General features: G+C 52.3%; 5 protein-coding genes across 5 annotated transcripts; 2 read left to right on the top strand and 3 right to left on the bottom strand.

The window, feature by feature from the left end:
* Positions 1 to 11: 11 nt before the first annotated feature.
* GLOTRDRAFT_113093 (guanine deaminase) lies at positions 12 to 3,028 on the bottom strand (the record flags this gene model as incomplete). Its single annotated transcript, XM_007862677.1, has 8 exons — positions 2,965 to 3,028; positions 2,633 to 2,913; positions 2,483 to 2,578; positions 2,058 to 2,430; positions 1,673 to 2,004; positions 1,271 to 1,504; positions 726 to 1,218; positions 12 to 667 (listed from the first exon to the last, which is right to left on the bottom strand). Exons 5-8 carry the CDS (start codon positions 1,730 to 1,732, stop codon positions 12 to 14), a joined length of 1,443 nt encoding a protein of 480 aa, XP_007860868.1. The 5' UTR covers positions 1,733 to 2,004; positions 2,058 to 2,430; positions 2,483 to 2,578; positions 2,633 to 2,913; positions 2,965 to 3,028.
* GLOTRDRAFT_135140 (uncharacterized protein) lies at positions 1,679 to 3,106 on the bottom strand (the record flags this gene model as incomplete). The annotated part of the gene is made up of 5 exons (XM_007862678.1): positions 1,679 to 2,004; positions 2,058 to 2,430; positions 2,483 to 2,578; positions 2,633 to 2,913; positions 2,965 to 3,106. The coding sequence occupies 5 exons, from the start codon at positions 3,104 to 3,106 to the stop codon at positions 1,943 to 1,945; spliced, it is 954 nt and encodes a 317-aa protein (XP_007860869.1). The 3' UTR covers positions 1,679 to 1,942.
* GLOTRDRAFT_113095 (exocyst complex component sec8) lies at positions 3,105 to 8,461 on the top strand (the record flags this gene model as incomplete). Its single annotated transcript, XM_007862679.1, has 20 exons — positions 3,105 to 3,202; positions 3,536 to 4,137; positions 4,238 to 4,287; positions 4,360 to 4,477; positions 4,566 to 4,767; positions 4,821 to 4,989; positions 5,047 to 5,149; positions 5,298 to 5,374; positions 5,399 to 5,950; positions 6,033 to 6,116; positions 6,169 to 6,291; positions 6,353 to 6,752; positions 6,808 to 6,869; positions 6,922 to 7,176; positions 7,229 to 7,378; positions 7,432 to 7,613; positions 7,671 to 7,785; positions 7,837 to 7,955; positions 8,007 to 8,217; positions 8,270 to 8,461. The coding sequence occupies 20 exons, from the start codon at positions 3,105 to 3,107 to the stop codon at positions 8,459 to 8,461; spliced, it is 3,864 nt and encodes a 1,287-aa protein (XP_007860870.1).
* On the bottom strand, positions 8,269 to 9,813 carry GLOTRDRAFT_135142 (uncharacterized protein; the record flags this gene model as incomplete). The annotated part of the gene is made up of 4 exons (XM_007862680.1): positions 8,269 to 9,364; positions 9,413 to 9,520; positions 9,579 to 9,678; positions 9,734 to 9,813. The coding sequence occupies 4 exons, from the start codon at positions 9,811 to 9,813 to the stop codon at positions 8,498 to 8,500; spliced, it is 1,155 nt and encodes a 384-aa protein (XP_007860871.1). The 3' UTR covers positions 8,269 to 8,497.
* Positions 9,814 to 9,949: 136 nt separating this feature from the next.
* Positions 9,950 to 14,780, top strand: GLOTRDRAFT_68104 (kinase-like protein; the record flags this gene model as incomplete). Its single annotated transcript, XM_007862681.1, has 18 exons — positions 9,950 to 9,983; positions 10,036 to 10,134; positions 10,210 to 10,318; positions 10,369 to 10,588; positions 10,651 to 10,911; positions 10,961 to 11,355; positions 11,407 to 11,814; positions 11,870 to 12,297; positions 12,818 to 12,891; positions 12,949 to 13,002; positions 13,060 to 13,099; positions 13,444 to 13,623; positions 13,678 to 13,724; positions 13,784 to 13,944; positions 14,022 to 14,029; positions 14,088 to 14,311; positions 14,376 to 14,557; positions 14,641 to 14,780. The coding sequence occupies exons 1-18, from the start codon at positions 9,981 to 9,983 to the stop codon at positions 14,778 to 14,780; spliced, it is 3,033 nt and encodes a 1,010-aa protein (XP_007860872.1). The 5' UTR covers positions 9,950 to 9,980.
* Positions 14,781 to 14,926: the final 146 nt, after the last annotated feature.

A 14,926-nucleotide genomic window follows, 5' to 3' on the forward strand; every position in this document is an offset into this window, starting at 1 on the left:
TTTCTGTTTACTCAGTTCTTTTGAGCGGCAAGGTAGGATTGCTCCTTAAGGTCCTTTCCTGCCACCAGTCTCCCTCTGACGAACACCTTCCTGATGCTCCTATCATCACCCAAGAAAACCCACTTCGCCACCAACGCCCTCCCGTCCTCCTCCCACCCCTCCACATTCACATTATCATCCAACCCCACATCCACCACCAGCGCATCAAACTCCTTCCCAGGCTCAAAGTTCCCCACCTTCCGCTCGAGGCCCACAACCCCAGCCCCGCCCATCGTCCCCAACCACACCACCTCCTCCAGGGCCAACTTCAGCTTATCATCCCCAGTATGCATCACGCGGTGGCGCGAGACGTTCGACGCCTGGCGCATCCCCTCGAGGATCGACGGCGAGTAGCCCGCGCTGCAGTCCGTGCCGAGCCCGACCTTGATCCCGCGCTCGAGCAGCTCGCGCACCATGCACTCCCCGTCCGTGAGGCACGTGTTGCTCGTCGGGTTATGCGCGACGCCCGCGCCGCGGCGCTGCAGGATGGACATGTCCAGCGGCGTGAGGTGGATCGCGTGCGCGACAACGGTTTGCGAGTGCATGAGCCCCACGGCATCATAGACGGAGGCGTAGCAGGGTGCGTCGGGGTACATCTTTTTCATGTACTCGACGTCCGGGAGTGCTTCTAGGCTCACGTCAGGACGAGTGTATGCGCGACTTCGCAATAAAATGAGGGGTCGCACCCGACATGTGCAGCTGCACGGGGATCACATCCCCGCCTTTGTTCTGACTGAGTTCCCCCAGCCCCTTCAAATACTCCGGCACCACATACGTCGCCCCCCGCGGCTGCACACACCCCCTCACCAGTTTCCCCTCCGGATCAATCCTCCGCGCATACTCCACCACCTCTCTCGAATGCTTCAGCCCCTCCTCCACGCTCCCTTCCCCATTACCCGCCGTCACCCGGTGGTTGATGCAGAGCTTGCCCACGAGCGCGCGCTGCCCGTGCCGTAGGCACGCGTCCATGAGCACCTTCGTCGCGGGTACGTGGATGGTGGAGTTGTACGCGGCCGTCGTCGTCCCGTTCTCCAGCAGCTTCGGAACGAGCGCGGAGTAGACGCGCTCGGCTTTGGCGGTGTCGGCGTAGGAGGCTTCGATCGGGTCGGTCATGTGCACGACCCATTCGCGGAGGGGCCATTCCATGCCCAGGGCATTGTTGGGCCATTGCGGGGCGTGCTATCACAGAAGGTCAGCTTTCGAGGTGGATTACTTGGATGAGGATACTGACGAAGTGGCAGTCTATCAGACCGGGGAAGAGGAACTGTAGCTTCCCTAGCACGACGACAGTCGCGTTTTCGAACCCCTGAGCTGAATATTTCTTCTGTGCGGCTTCAGCACTGTCGACTTCACCATCGAGGAAGCGTATCGTTCCATCTGTATCAACGCCGAGGGCCGCCTTGGGTAGGATCTCGAGCTGGGATAACGACTTGGAGTGGACAATGCGACCATAGTATACCGTTGTCTTCGGTAATGAGTCGATTGCAGTCGAATACGATGGTGGTGGAACATCCTCCTCCGGGGAATGGTAGCGAGGAGACCTGCGCCTGAGGAAGGGTAAACAAAACATTGAAGATACCGATTATCTCAAGAGTCGTAGTTTGCAGATATAAGATCGGATGCTTGCTTCTACATTCCAGCAATGTGGGAACAGGGCAACATGAGGAGAACACAGAAGCAAGCACCTATCCATAGTATTCGCTGAAGGAGGTATAAATAGGGACGATGACGGCACTGCAGCTTATCGGTCCAAGACGCAAGGCGAATATATCTAACGGTCAAGTCAGATGATATGATCAAACGTAAGGCGGTCCACAGAACGTTGTATAAGAGAACAACATGGTGGAACTACTAGTGTGGTGGGAGATCTCGGATGCACGTCCGCGGGAGATTGGCCACCGAATTATATGAAACCGCCAGACTTCAGCCATTCGAGGCACTGCGACGCGACCAGTTCTCCGTGGTCTACGTGCAGCATATTAGAGTCGTTGACAAGTAAAACGGAGTAGGATGCCTACTTATGCAGAACGCATGGGGAATGTCACTAGGGCCGTGGAACACCCTCATGCTTCCGGGGTCAGGATTAAAGAGCCGCAGGATCGCGTCTTTCTGCTCTCCAACCCACATATCCTGATCTCCAAAGTAAAGACAGATACGGTGTCGGTTCTCGTCCATGAGAGCAATGTCGAGTTCACGGATCGTTTGCATTTCGTCGTGCGCCATAGTCAGCACCGCGAAGACAGAGGGAGGAGAACGAAGCCATCTAAGCAGCACCTGGAGTTGTGCCGGTGGCCAGTCCCTGAGGATTAGCGAGACCATTTTGGTCGGCCATATCCGGCTCGTCGTAGAAAGGGTTGATAGTATCCTGGGAAATGGTCCGCGGAACAGCCACTGGAAAGCGACTTGACAAAACTGCGACCAAGATGTAAAGGAGTCAGCGTACCGACCAACGACGCCCGTAAGGCGTTTGAAGGATGTGTTGAATAGTAGGAAAGAGGAGGAAGACTTCGGCGATATGATCATGTCTGGCTTTGAGAGCCTACACGAGCATCATGGATTGAACCTACAAAGACATGTCGCTAAATTTGCTCACTTGCAGGGTAATCCACGTTCCTACGCTGTGGCCGATCATGACTATTCTGGTGTTGTCGCCATATGCCGACTTCAGGGAATCGAGTACTTCGATGACTGCTTGCACTTGAGCGGTAAGGCAGACTCGCTCAGGGTGCGAGAACACATTATCGTCCGCAAGTCCCGGAGTCTGCCCAAGGTAAGAGTGCGCTAAAATGGCTAGCCGGGAAGAGCTAGAAGCAGCCGTCTTGTCGTATATAGTGGAAAGGAAAGGCGTGTAGAAAGCAAGGTGCCCTGGATTACCTAGCTAGTCACATCAGAGACAGTCTGGCTGCAGAACTCGGGATGATTGACCAGGTATGAACAAAATCAGTGTGGACTGCGCGCCCGGCTCAGGCCCCTTGGAGAAGGGCCACCAAAGGACATGAGAGGCTCCGAGCGGGTCTGCGTGCTTATATATAGCGTTCTGAGAGGGCTCGCTGGCATCTGCAGCCATGGTGATATCCGCTGGCCATGGTTGCAGGAAGGGGGGAAGTGACTCGGGCGCCATAGTCAAGACGGACGTCGAGGGGAAGGTCAAGCGTCAGCTCGAGTACGTTGAAGAGTGGCGGTCAAACGTCTTTCCGAGACCTGGTCACATTGGCATTCCTGCTTGCCATTCCTGTGCCCATTCCTTCCTAATACACTTTATAGATGCTTGATACGCCAGAGCCAACGATGATGGCAGCAATGCATCATAACAGAGATTAAACTGGAGGATTTCTACATACCGCCACCGTGACGGATGAGAAACAACGTTGCCCGATTAGGGGTCAACATCGAACACCCACGTGGAGTACCAAATATAGTAACGTGGAATGAAGCATGCACTGTGCGTACTGCTCAGGCTCTTGCGCACTGGCAACGACGATCTGATGTCTCGTAGCTCTCCGTTTCCTACAAACTCTGCCAGACGCGCCCGTTCCCCTCCTCTGCCAAACGGAAATGACGCTCAGTCGAGCTCGTACACGAATCCGACTCGCCCGCTGCAGATAAACCGGCCCCCTTCCCGTCCCACAACGCCGAGCAATGGCTCGATAGCTTCGCGCAACGGGCTCCCCAGCGGTCCCTCTCGTCCTCAACGATCTGAGCTTAGAAGCCGACAAGGTTCCGACTATTACTCTGCGTCTGAACAAGCATCCACGTCGTCTCTCCATAGTGGCTACGATGCACGAGACCGGCGGGACAGTGTCACAACCACCCGCTCGGACGCCTCGTACCCATCCCGATCGCGACGCCCTGAGCGCGCTATGACAGGAAGTAGTATGCAATCCGAGGATGCTGACGCGGCGAGCCCGTCTCTGGCCAAAGTCATGTCTGCCTTTCAGACTGCCGGTGCAAGAAAACGTGCTATGACGAACGGGAGTGCCGACACGGAATGGGAGAGGGAGCGAGAGAAAGCCATTGAGGCTGAGAAGATCAGACAGAAGAGGATAAGGGATAAGGGCATGAGGTTGAATGGCAAAGCCAAAGCAGGTGACATCGATGGTACGCTCTCATCTCACCCGAAGACTGCCTACCAAATTCCTTGGTATATGTGTACGGTATATTGGGTCTCTGACTTACACCCGTTGTTCTCTGTATATAGCTGTCTTAGATCAAATCAAAGACGACTGGGAGTTTGTTATCGACCCCGATGTTAGTCATTCAGTGAACTCGGCATTGCCGTTCCTTGAGCCGTCTTATTGATTTTGTTTGATACCCGAACAGTTCAATCCCGTGGATCTTGCGCTCCAGCTGTTGGATGAATCATCTACCGGGAAAGATATCGACTCCTTCCGCCGCACAAAGGATTTGCTCTCGAGAGCGCTGAAGGGATCAGTAGACAGTACGTTCATGGTCTCGTTATTGATAAGTTGATTGCTTGAATTTACAGCCACTGTTGCATCGCCCTGGATGTATATTACTTTCTTCAGAGCACTATGAAGCCTTTGCTGCATCTCTTCCGCATCACGCGTCCTTGTTAAGTCACCTAGGACTGGTCCAGACACAAATATCAGATGCACGAACAGCGTTACAAGAAGCGAAGGATTCCCTTGGGACGAAACGTAGCGACCTTGTTCAGCTATGGACCAGAGGCCAGACGGTGGACGAAATGTTACGGATATTGGATCAGATGTACGTGGCGTAATCACCCACCGCAAAGCCTGTTGACCTTCAAGGATAAGCAGTGAACATCTCAAATCAGTCCCTGACGTCCTGGAGACGCTAATGTCCGAGAAACGGCTGCTTCAAGCTTCTGTTCTCCTCATAAGAAGTTTGAAAATAATTAATAAGCCGGATATGCTCGAAATCGGTGCCCTGTCTGATCTGCGAAGCTACCTCGTGGGACAGGAAACAGTAAGTTGCTTCATCCTTATACAGGATTATCCCTTGGTTAATGACATGACTCCCCAGGCGATTCGAGATATTCTAATCGACGAGTTACACAGCCACCTGTATCTGAAGTCATTCTGGTGCGAGTCGCGCTGGACCTCCTACACACCTGGGCAGCAGACTTGTGCGTTTCTCGGCCAGCAGGTGATTGCTGTTGATCTAACTCTCGCCCGCAGTCCCGAAAATGGAGTTCGACAGCGATCCCTTGCTAGGGGAGTCCAAGGCAATAGGGCAACCGAGCTCTCAGGGATCTGCTCGCCCGGCTCGCCTAGCCCGATATCTCCAGGACCTTGCATTACGGCCGAATGACCCGCCTTACGACTTAAGTGAGCCGAACTTTCGGAACAGTGTCTCTGGACAGCGTCTTGCGGAGAGCGGCCTCGCGGCCTCGCCTTCTCTAACTGTGCTCTCGGGACTTGTGTCTTCGAATTCCATGGACGCGATCTTGCAGTCGAACCAGCAGAATCCCGAGTCTGACTCGTTCTCATATATCGAGACACTCCTGGAATCTCTGGCTGTTCTCGGGAAACTGGGGAATGCTCTCGATGTGGTTGCTCAGCGCTTGCCGGGCGAGATATACTCGCTGGTCGAGGCCACCCTTGACGAAGTAGCCGAGAGAGCAGAGTATGGCCGCAGGTCCTCGCTTGCCATTGGCGCGAATATGAGTCGACCGGATGGCGTATACGTATTTTCTGGCATGTCTAACCTCGGCGCGACTATTTCTATGACCACATTGTCCGTTACTGGACCTATGAAAGGCTCCTTCATCAGCCCTTCGTCCCTTAGACTGGCCGCGCTGGAGTCTTCGTCGAAGCAAGTAGACCATGAAATCCTGAGAGATCTATTTTGGACGTTGTATTCCAAGTTCGATGCAGTTAGCCAAGGACTGAGGGTCGTCTATGAAGTAGCAAACCGGATTGGATCTGTACGTCGCTTGTCTATATGTCTGCTGTGGCGCCTGCCACGACTTCGGTATAGACGCTGATGCCGGGGACATACTATCACAGCGAAGGGACTTCAAAGATTCATCTGAGACAAAGCCCGGTAATCTCTTTCCGATTGCTGAGGTCTGGGCACCTTTGCAAGCTGAGGTGAGCCAATTGCGTAGGCCATTTCCCCGCCACACTCTGAGACTCTTTACAGATGCGCACACTATTGAATGACTACCTCAATGATGAAGAGCACGGGTCCGTCTCCGGGCGAAATCCTATCTCCTCCATCAACGAGATACTACGTGAGAACAGGTTCTCGAGAGATAAAGGGAAGGTGAGGGAGCTGGCCTTTTGTCTATGGTATCGTGCCTCATGGTTTGTGGTCCGGATGGCAGCCTGTCTTCCGGTTCGCAGATACTGATATGAAAGCAGCTACCAAGACTTTAAGACACTACGAGGATGATTTGACTCGCGTCTTGCGTGACACGGTTCCTGGGCTCGTTCATGGGTCATCTGAGAATGCAACCCAATCAACATTGTCAAACGTTGGGGCGTCCGACGACCGTCTTTTAGGCTCGGGACAACACCACAGGCTCCTCATCAAGCCCGACGCTTTCCATGTCAGCGTGTTATTCCAGCCCACCCTTGCCTTCTTGGAGCGGTTGGCTGAAGTGCTGCCATCTGGCTTGGAGAGTGCCAGAGCGTCGAGCGCGGTCCTTGAGGAATTCGTGCTGAAGGTCTATCTACCCCAGCTGGAAGAGAAGGTCTCTGAGCTCTTCCACCAATCAGTGACAGGCATGTCCTTACCTCGATTTCACATGAAACTGAATCCTTATGGTGTACTGTAAAGGACCTGACGCCTTCCGGCCTGACCCTACATCTCTGAAGTTATCACCGCAGCCGCTTGTCAAGGTAGGTCCTCCTGAATGTCGTGGATTCATTGATGTCTCATAAAAGCTCGCAGGCGAGCACCGAACTGATGGCTCTCATCAACTCACTATGCAACATGCTCCGTACAACTCCTTTCCATCGGGAGAATTATGCCCGTTTGATACTTACGGTCATCATCCAGTTCTATCAGCGGTGTAGCGATCGATTCCAGGATTTAATATCCTTGCGAGCCTCATCTTATGACGGGGAACCTCGTATCGCTCTGGCTGCTCAGTGGGCTCAGAGGAGTGAATTAGCGCCTTGCCTGTCTGAACTCATGGGTGTAGCAGTACGTCGTTGTTACTCCAACTTCAGTGGTTACCGTTCTCACTTGTCTGCAGAGTACCGACGTGGCTAAGAAGCTGCAGCTATGCAGACAGGAGACGCACCTTGAAATCTGGCAGATCCTAAACGACCAGACTGTTAGCAAGGATGACCTAATATCTCCTCTGCGGAATCTATCTTCCCTTGGAACATTGTACCACAGTATAGTGCGCGGATTTGTCTCATCCTACGACTGATCTAACAAGATCTCTCTTTCTAGACGTGGCTAGCGAGTGAACTGACCAAGCTGAAGTCTGCCCCGGAGGACACATATTCACCAACAACACCTTTGAAGCTCGAACCTGTTTCCGCAGCCACCCCTTACACGCCGTACCTCCCGATACTCCCGTCCCTGCAGCAGACGGATGAGCTGACACTCCCCCTTTCTCGAGAAATGGCACTGTACGAAGTCCACTTGATTTGGCACTGTTGGTCGATCTGACGTTCTTTTAATATAAGTCGCTTCCAAGCGCTGTTGAAGACGTACGATCAACTGAGCGAACTGATGCTGTACTCTATGCGCATAGACGTCAGGTGTCGGACTATCCACTATCTTGATATGTCAATGCGAGAGGTGAGAATTCTCTCTCAGATCCCTACTGGGCCATACTGACAGAATTAGCAGGGTAACTACGTCCTGGATGAAGAGCCCAGGGAACCTGATGCCTATGTTGTCGACCTCAATAAGGAACTGGTTGAATGCGAGGAATTTATCACCAGCTCCCTACCACCAGCCCAGCAATTGTAAGGAATCTGCATTTACCTTTGGGTGCTTTGACTAAATCATCAAGCCAGCTTCGTTTTCGAGGGCCTTGGACAGCTAATGGAGCACCTCCTCATTTCCAATGCTCGGCATATACATCGTGCAAACGCTTTCGGTATCCGCAAAGTTCTTCGTAATATGATCGCTCTGCAGCAGAATCTTCGGTCGCTCACCGGTGCTTCACCTGACATCGAATTCACTCGTGCGAAGCGATACTACTCGTTGTTCTTCATATCGCCATCCGTCCGTACTTCCCCTAGTTGAACTGAAAATTTACTGACCAAGGACATTGCAGGATATGCTGGATAGCATTCGTCAAAAGCAATCATATAACTTCGACGAATATAAGACCATGCTGGGTTTGCAATGTGGCGTTGATCCTACTTTGGGTGAAGCTGGGATCGCCAAAGCAACAGATCGCAATTACAATATGTACGTTATCGATTTACATGGACTGGAGCTGGAGAATTCAAGCGAAGACGGTTGATGATGACCATGCTTATGGACCGCTTTCACGTTATATTTATTCCATTACGATTTCGCTACATACCCCTGCTTTTTGTTTTGCTGTCCGCTGTTCTGAATCTCGATCTGCTGCGTCCTTTCGAACCTCTTTATTCGAGAGTTCGGTCCATGCCAACTCGTGAGAGTCCATTGAAGGAGCAGGTTTGTGAACCCGCGGGACAGCCGGCCCAGAAGCCCTCGCGGACAGCGAGATCTCATATCTCGGGCGAGGTACCCCGCGAAATTTCTTGCTGTCCACGACATTCCCTGGAGTTCCGGGTTTAATATACATCAAAATGGGAAGCCGGCCTAAGAGTTCCTGGTATCGCCTCCTCAGAAACCTCCGGGGCAATGGGGAGTGAAAGACACAGGCGGGGGACCGCGAAAACTTGTCAGCTTCCCCCTGCGGTTTTGGTGTAGGAGGGTGTCTACGTGGGATTGGAGACGACTGGGTAGGCGGGAGAGCCAGCTTCTGTACTTCCTCAAAGACGCCAGAATCTTGCAACCCTATGGCACGGATACCAGCCTGGGCGACTGCATCCTTGTCACTCCTCGGAATAGGGTCGGTGAGCACTGGCTCTTGCACCAGTATCTGCAGTGGGGGATATACTTTCTTCGATTGGTCGGTGAAGAAACGCCAGCGCAGATTGGCTTCACGACGTTTACTTAATGGTCCCAGGAGACGAGCCTCTTCAGAGGCAGGATCCGATCGCGCGGGCAGAGTTGGCGGGATAATGAGGTCTTTGGGACTCAGAGGTTTGTGCGAACGAGAAAACGGAGAGGTAAGCAGTGCTGCTAGCTCCGGAGAATAGTGCGGCGGCCTGGAGCGCTCGACTCCTGGTATGATGCGGTGGGTGGCAGACGAGCGGGCATCTTGTAACAAAGGCTTCACAGAGGTGATTCAGTAGTATTTAACACTGAATATAGGACCTACCTCCAGAAGTTCCCATCTCAGTCTCCCTTTCCTGCCGTAGGCAAGGTCCAGGACGTATTGAAAGGCTCTCCATTTACCAGTGTTCGCGTCTTTCAGTTTCCGGATGTCCTGAACCGAGCAGTATCATGGGCACTCCGCACAAAGCAGAAGGAATCGTGGTAAAAACCTTCGAGACTCTCTTCTGCTTATTCTCCATGGATTTTCTGCCATCTTTCGTGCTGCAGAGAACCGTTACGTCGTCACGAGCCTTGATACGGAAGAACGTCCTTTGTGAGACGGCTTGAGCCAACCAAAGGCTGAGAGGTCCGACTGGACACGTACCGTAGATATTCGTGTGGCAGAAGTCTTACTTGGCGAAGGTAGTCCCTGTACAGATGGGCTATAGGCTTGAAGGGGATCATCCGAAGATCACTTCAGGGAGGGCCATTTGAGACAAAGGCACCGAGCCATGCGATGCGATAAGTGATCGAGATGTGTCATCAGCCACAATTTGTGGGCTCGGGACGTCCATCCAGCTTGTTGACTGTGAACTCTACCATCGCATTCCGCAACTTGTCAGATTTTTGAGATGGTAGGAACATCTGAAGCTGGCCGATTCGCATCCTGACATATTAGATTTACAGGCCCCCACCAAAGGCCGGAATCAGAACCCTAGTGGGCTGGGCAGGGCTATCATTAACAGGAAAACACAAGATGCACGCCGCGCACAAGAATCAGGTCTTGTGAGTACCTTGGTACTTCACGACAAGGAGCTACTGTGGAATAATATTCATCGAGTCCTCTTGTGTCACTCAAAGTACACAACAGATATCGACAGCACCGCCCGTTTACGGTCCGTAACGCAAGAGAACGATCTAGACGAGTTCTTGAATACCGCGCAGCTGGCGGCGACCGACTTCACTGCTGGTACCTGTTCACTCCCAGTCTGACGATAACGCTGCTCATGGTCTCGATAGAACGTCGAAATGTCAAAATCATCAGCGTTCCTGCAGCGACAAGCCACAATCCGTTCTTATTGACGGAGGAAGAGGAGAGAAGGACGCTGGAGAGGTTCCGGGAGAATAAACAACGTCTGCGTGTACCTCGAAGACCGCCGTGGACAAGGGATATGTCCCCCCAGCAGCTCGACAGACAGGAGAAGGACGCCTTCCTGGAATGGCGAAGAGGACTAGCCGAGTGTGTCCATCAGTCTCTGTCCCATAAAATGCCCTGTCTCACCATGCGATACCCTATCATAGCCTACAGGATCGCGATAGCTTCCTTCTGACGCCCTTCGAGCGGAATATCGAAGTCTGGCGTCAATTATGGCGTGTTATAGAACGTTCACACCTGGTTGTACAAATCGTAGACGGTCGAAACCCTCTACGATTCCGCTGTGAGGACCTGGAGTCATACGTCCGGGACGTCGAAGGAACTGAAGGAGAAAAGGGAACTGGGAAAGGAAAGCGGCGGAACTTGCTGCTCATAAATAAAGCTGATCTGCTTACTGCCAAGCAAAGGTTAGTAACCTTCACTCAGCCATATGTACCCGCTCAATTTCCTGCAAAGACGGCTTTGGGCAGACTATTTTGATGAGCAAGGAGTGCAGTACGCTTTCTTCTCGGCAGCGAACGCTACTGCGTTGCAGGAGGCCAGGAAAGAAGCTTGGGCTCGTGCCGAGGCTGAGGCTGAGGCCGAGGATGGGGGGGACGACGATAGCACCTCAGGCTCCGATGATAATCATTCCGAATCAACTCCTCCACACTCAGAAAGTGAAGAATCTGATGAGGAGCAGGAGGGTGCTCTTGGCCATGCTGCACTTTTATCCGAGGAGGAGTCATCCGACGACGAATTATATTTCTCTTCCGAGGAAGACACAGCAGACGGGCAGGATCCAAGGGCCAAAGTACTCAGTGTTCTGGAACTTGAAGCATTATTCGTTCGAGCCGCTCCTGACCTGAGCAGTAAGTAATGCATATTGACGCTCGGCGTACCTTATGTTGAACCTTACCTAGCCTTCGCGGATTCTTCCGGCAACCATCCAACCAAGTTGGTCGTCGGGTTAGTTGGATACCCGAACGTCGGGAAGTCGAGTACTATTAACTCCCTGTTGGGCGAAAAGAAGGTCAGCGTCTCGTCTACGCCTGGCAAGACGAAGCATTTCCAGACCATCAATCTATCACCGACCATGACCCTCTGCGACTGTCCTGGTCTTGTCTTTCCTCAGTTTGCTACGACCAAGGCGGACTTGACATGCGATGGAGTTTTACCTATCGACCAGATGAGGGAATATACGGGCCCTGTTACTTTGGTAGTCAAGCGGATACCGAAGGAGGTGCTGGAAGCCACGTACGGTTTGAGTATGAGGACAAGTGGTTACGGACAGGAAGTAACCGCGTCGGACCTCCTGATCCCCTACGCAAGTAAGTTTATTACCAGGCCTCCGTAGTTGAACCCCTTGCTTACGACCTCATCTAGTTTCTCGAGGCTTCATGCGGTCCGGCCAAGGAAATCCTGACGAAGCTCGCGCCGCCAGGTACATCCTTAAAGACTACGTAAACGCGAAGCTTCTGTACTGCCACCCTCCGCCAGGAGTGCCAGAAGATGATTTCAACCAGCAAACACGTGAGCTTGCGCTCAAACGAATGGCAGGGAAAAAGAAAGCACCCGTGACTCGAGTCGTCAAGAAGGCCGATACATTCGTTCCCACCGCGTCCCCATCCAATGGCCAGGCTGCGTCTACCGCCGATGGTTTCAAATCGGATAACTTGGACCGGGAATTCTTTCAAGCAAACTCAGGTCTTTCTTCTCGAGCGTTCATTAAAGGAGCGAGGAAGAATGGAAAAGAATTCTCTAGGCCCAATACACTCCCTCATCAGAACTCCGTGGCGGATGACGGAACACCTGTCAGCGGACGAAGGGCGAGGATTGCGGCAGTCCTCGCAAATGCAGGAGGTGACATAGGTCACGGTAAAAAGCATCACAAGAAGAACAAACGGGTCAAACAGAGAAGTGGAAGAGGATATGATTAATCCAGTCTTAGTTGACCATAACACGGGTACAGAATTGTATATATGTTTTCAGGAATGTAACAGAGTTTATCACTGGTTCACTGTATGCGGATCCCCTCACGTGACTGAGTCGCGTCTAGCTGCTGCTGCACCATAAATTGTGTCTGCATGCGCGTTTTCCCTGGCTTCGTCCTCTTCTCTGGCTCGTCTCCCGTTGCAGTCCACGCAGTCTGCGAATAATGCCTGTTCCGACTCACGATAGAGCCCCTCCTCCGACTTGGGCATCGTCGGGACATCGGTCAATTGATTGTGACGGGCTCTCCGGTGATATATGCGCCAAACTCGTAACGACGAACAAACAGGGTCGCAGAGAAGGTGGCACAGCTGCTGAATCTTTACGTTTCTCTGCTCTAAGCCCTTGGTTTTGCGCGTAGTTGTTGCACTGAGCGTCAATAAACCTGTTACAATCGGTCGGAACCCTGCCATCTGGTGAGCTGGGCTTCTCCTGGATGGGGGCGGATGAAGTCGTGACCGCCGATCCGCCAGCTCCTATTTACTCTCCGACATTGTTGTCTCTAGCGTGCACTGCAAGGTGTATGCGTGAGTCTGTCCTCTGTCTCCATATCCCGTGATAACGGAATTGCTATGGTCTCTCAGTGTCCCTTCGGGAGATGGGGGCGTGATTGTTTCATGTCAGGTACGGCTGCATCCCCTGGATCTAGCATGACATGGACGAGGCACCGTAGGATCATTCGACCAACGGGGTTATTCTGAACGGGCAAAAGGTCCGACGAACATCCGTTATTCTCATGGATAACGACGTCCTCGAGATACCTTCATCACAAAGTGAGCAGAGGGAGACTAATGTAGTGTATGACGTGCTGATGTCGCTGTTTTGAACAGAGTTCACTTGCATTCACTTACTGAAGCAACAACCGGAAAAGGCGAATCTGTTCGACCCCACCCCGCCACAACAACCTTCGTACAAGGTAGATTTCCGTCAGAGTATCACGGATGGGTCCGGTTTACATGTTGCGGCAGCAAATTGGCGCATACACAGTGACCTCTCATCGCTTAGGCCAGGGAAGCTTTGCTAGCGTCCATCTTGCACTGGATCCAGCGAATCATAGGCAGGTCGCATGCAAAATCATCAAGACCAAAAAGGAACACGAGCTGCGTGGTGTCATGAAAGAAGTCAGAATACTACTGGCCCTCAACCATGTCTGTCGTCTGGAGGGTCTCCCAACAAATCAATATGGCTGACTGGAACTATAGCCAAACATCAACAGGGCTTATAATGTCGAAGTGAATGGTAAATTCCTGTACGGCCCGTATTCATTACACTATCTTAGTCATCCCTACTCATTTGCCATGTTTATAGGCATATATTCCTTCAGTTATGCACAGGCGGCGACTTGTTCGCATACATCGTGAGTCGTAAAGAAACAGAACATCGTTTGTGTGAAGGCGAAGCGAAGTATATCATGTACCAATTACTCCGTGGTCTCACCTACCTCCACAACAAGATGATCTGTCACCGTGGTATGTGATTTGTCCACTACACGTTTCTGACCACATTTTGATCATCGACGCTATCTTCCGTCTTAACTTACGTTCAGATCTCAAGGTAAACAGCTGGACTTCTCTTGATTTGTATGATGACGTTGGTCTTGGCTATCTGACAGCCGGAGAATATTCTCCTTCACGCCCCTGGCTCCTATCCTCGAATCCTGATCGCGGATTTCGGCCTTGCAAGACCGAAAGCATACCAAGAGACCCTCAATGCTTGCGGGACTGTCTGCTACTTGCCTCCTGAGGCCATTCTAGCGCTGGACCACAAAGACAGAGGTTACGTCGGCATGCCTTCGGATTGCTGGAGCGCTGGCGTTATCTTGTACATTATGCTTACGTGGGTGTCCAACGCTTGTCTGCTCCGCAGTGGTAGTCCTAACGCGCGCTATGGCTTGCTATAGTGGCAGCCATCCCTTCGACTACGGGCCGTATGACTACGAATCTTCTCGTCAGCATGGCGGCACCGAGCAGAGCTATTCTCAGTTTTCTCAGGCCTCTGTCGATCGCAACAGAATTGTCAAGGAGCGTATAATTAACTACGAATTAGAGTTTGACCAGTCAATCTGGAAGACGGTCCCTGACGGTATGAACTCTCGGACATCATTTCTATCTAGATGACACCTCTCTAAATGTCGGGATCCTCGCCCACAACTTGCTTTTTCATAGCCCAGGCTCTGGTATCCCGTTTACTCATATACGACTACCAGCAACGAGCGACTGTCTATGGGGCAATGCGAAGCTCCTGGATCCGTTCAGATCTGCAGGACTTGGAGAATGCATACCGCACGCGAATATCGTCTTCCTGAGGCTTGCCTCCTGGCGCCGAGGACCATGACCACTTATGGCTACGTCTGTGCTCGTGCTCGGCATCTGTAGGCTCCACGGTATTCCGTTCCTTCCCCTTTCAAGCGCTGGTATTCAGACTCTGGGTTGATCGACGTGTACTTCAAAC

Source organism: Gloeophyllum trabeum, assembly GCF_000344685.1.
Source record: "Gloeophyllum trabeum ATCC 11539 unplaced genomic scaffold GLOTRscaffold_00001, whole genome shotgun sequence".
Classification (NCBI taxonomy): Eukaryota; Fungi; Basidiomycota; class Agaricomycetes; order Gloeophyllales; family Gloeophyllaceae; genus Gloeophyllum; species Gloeophyllum trabeum.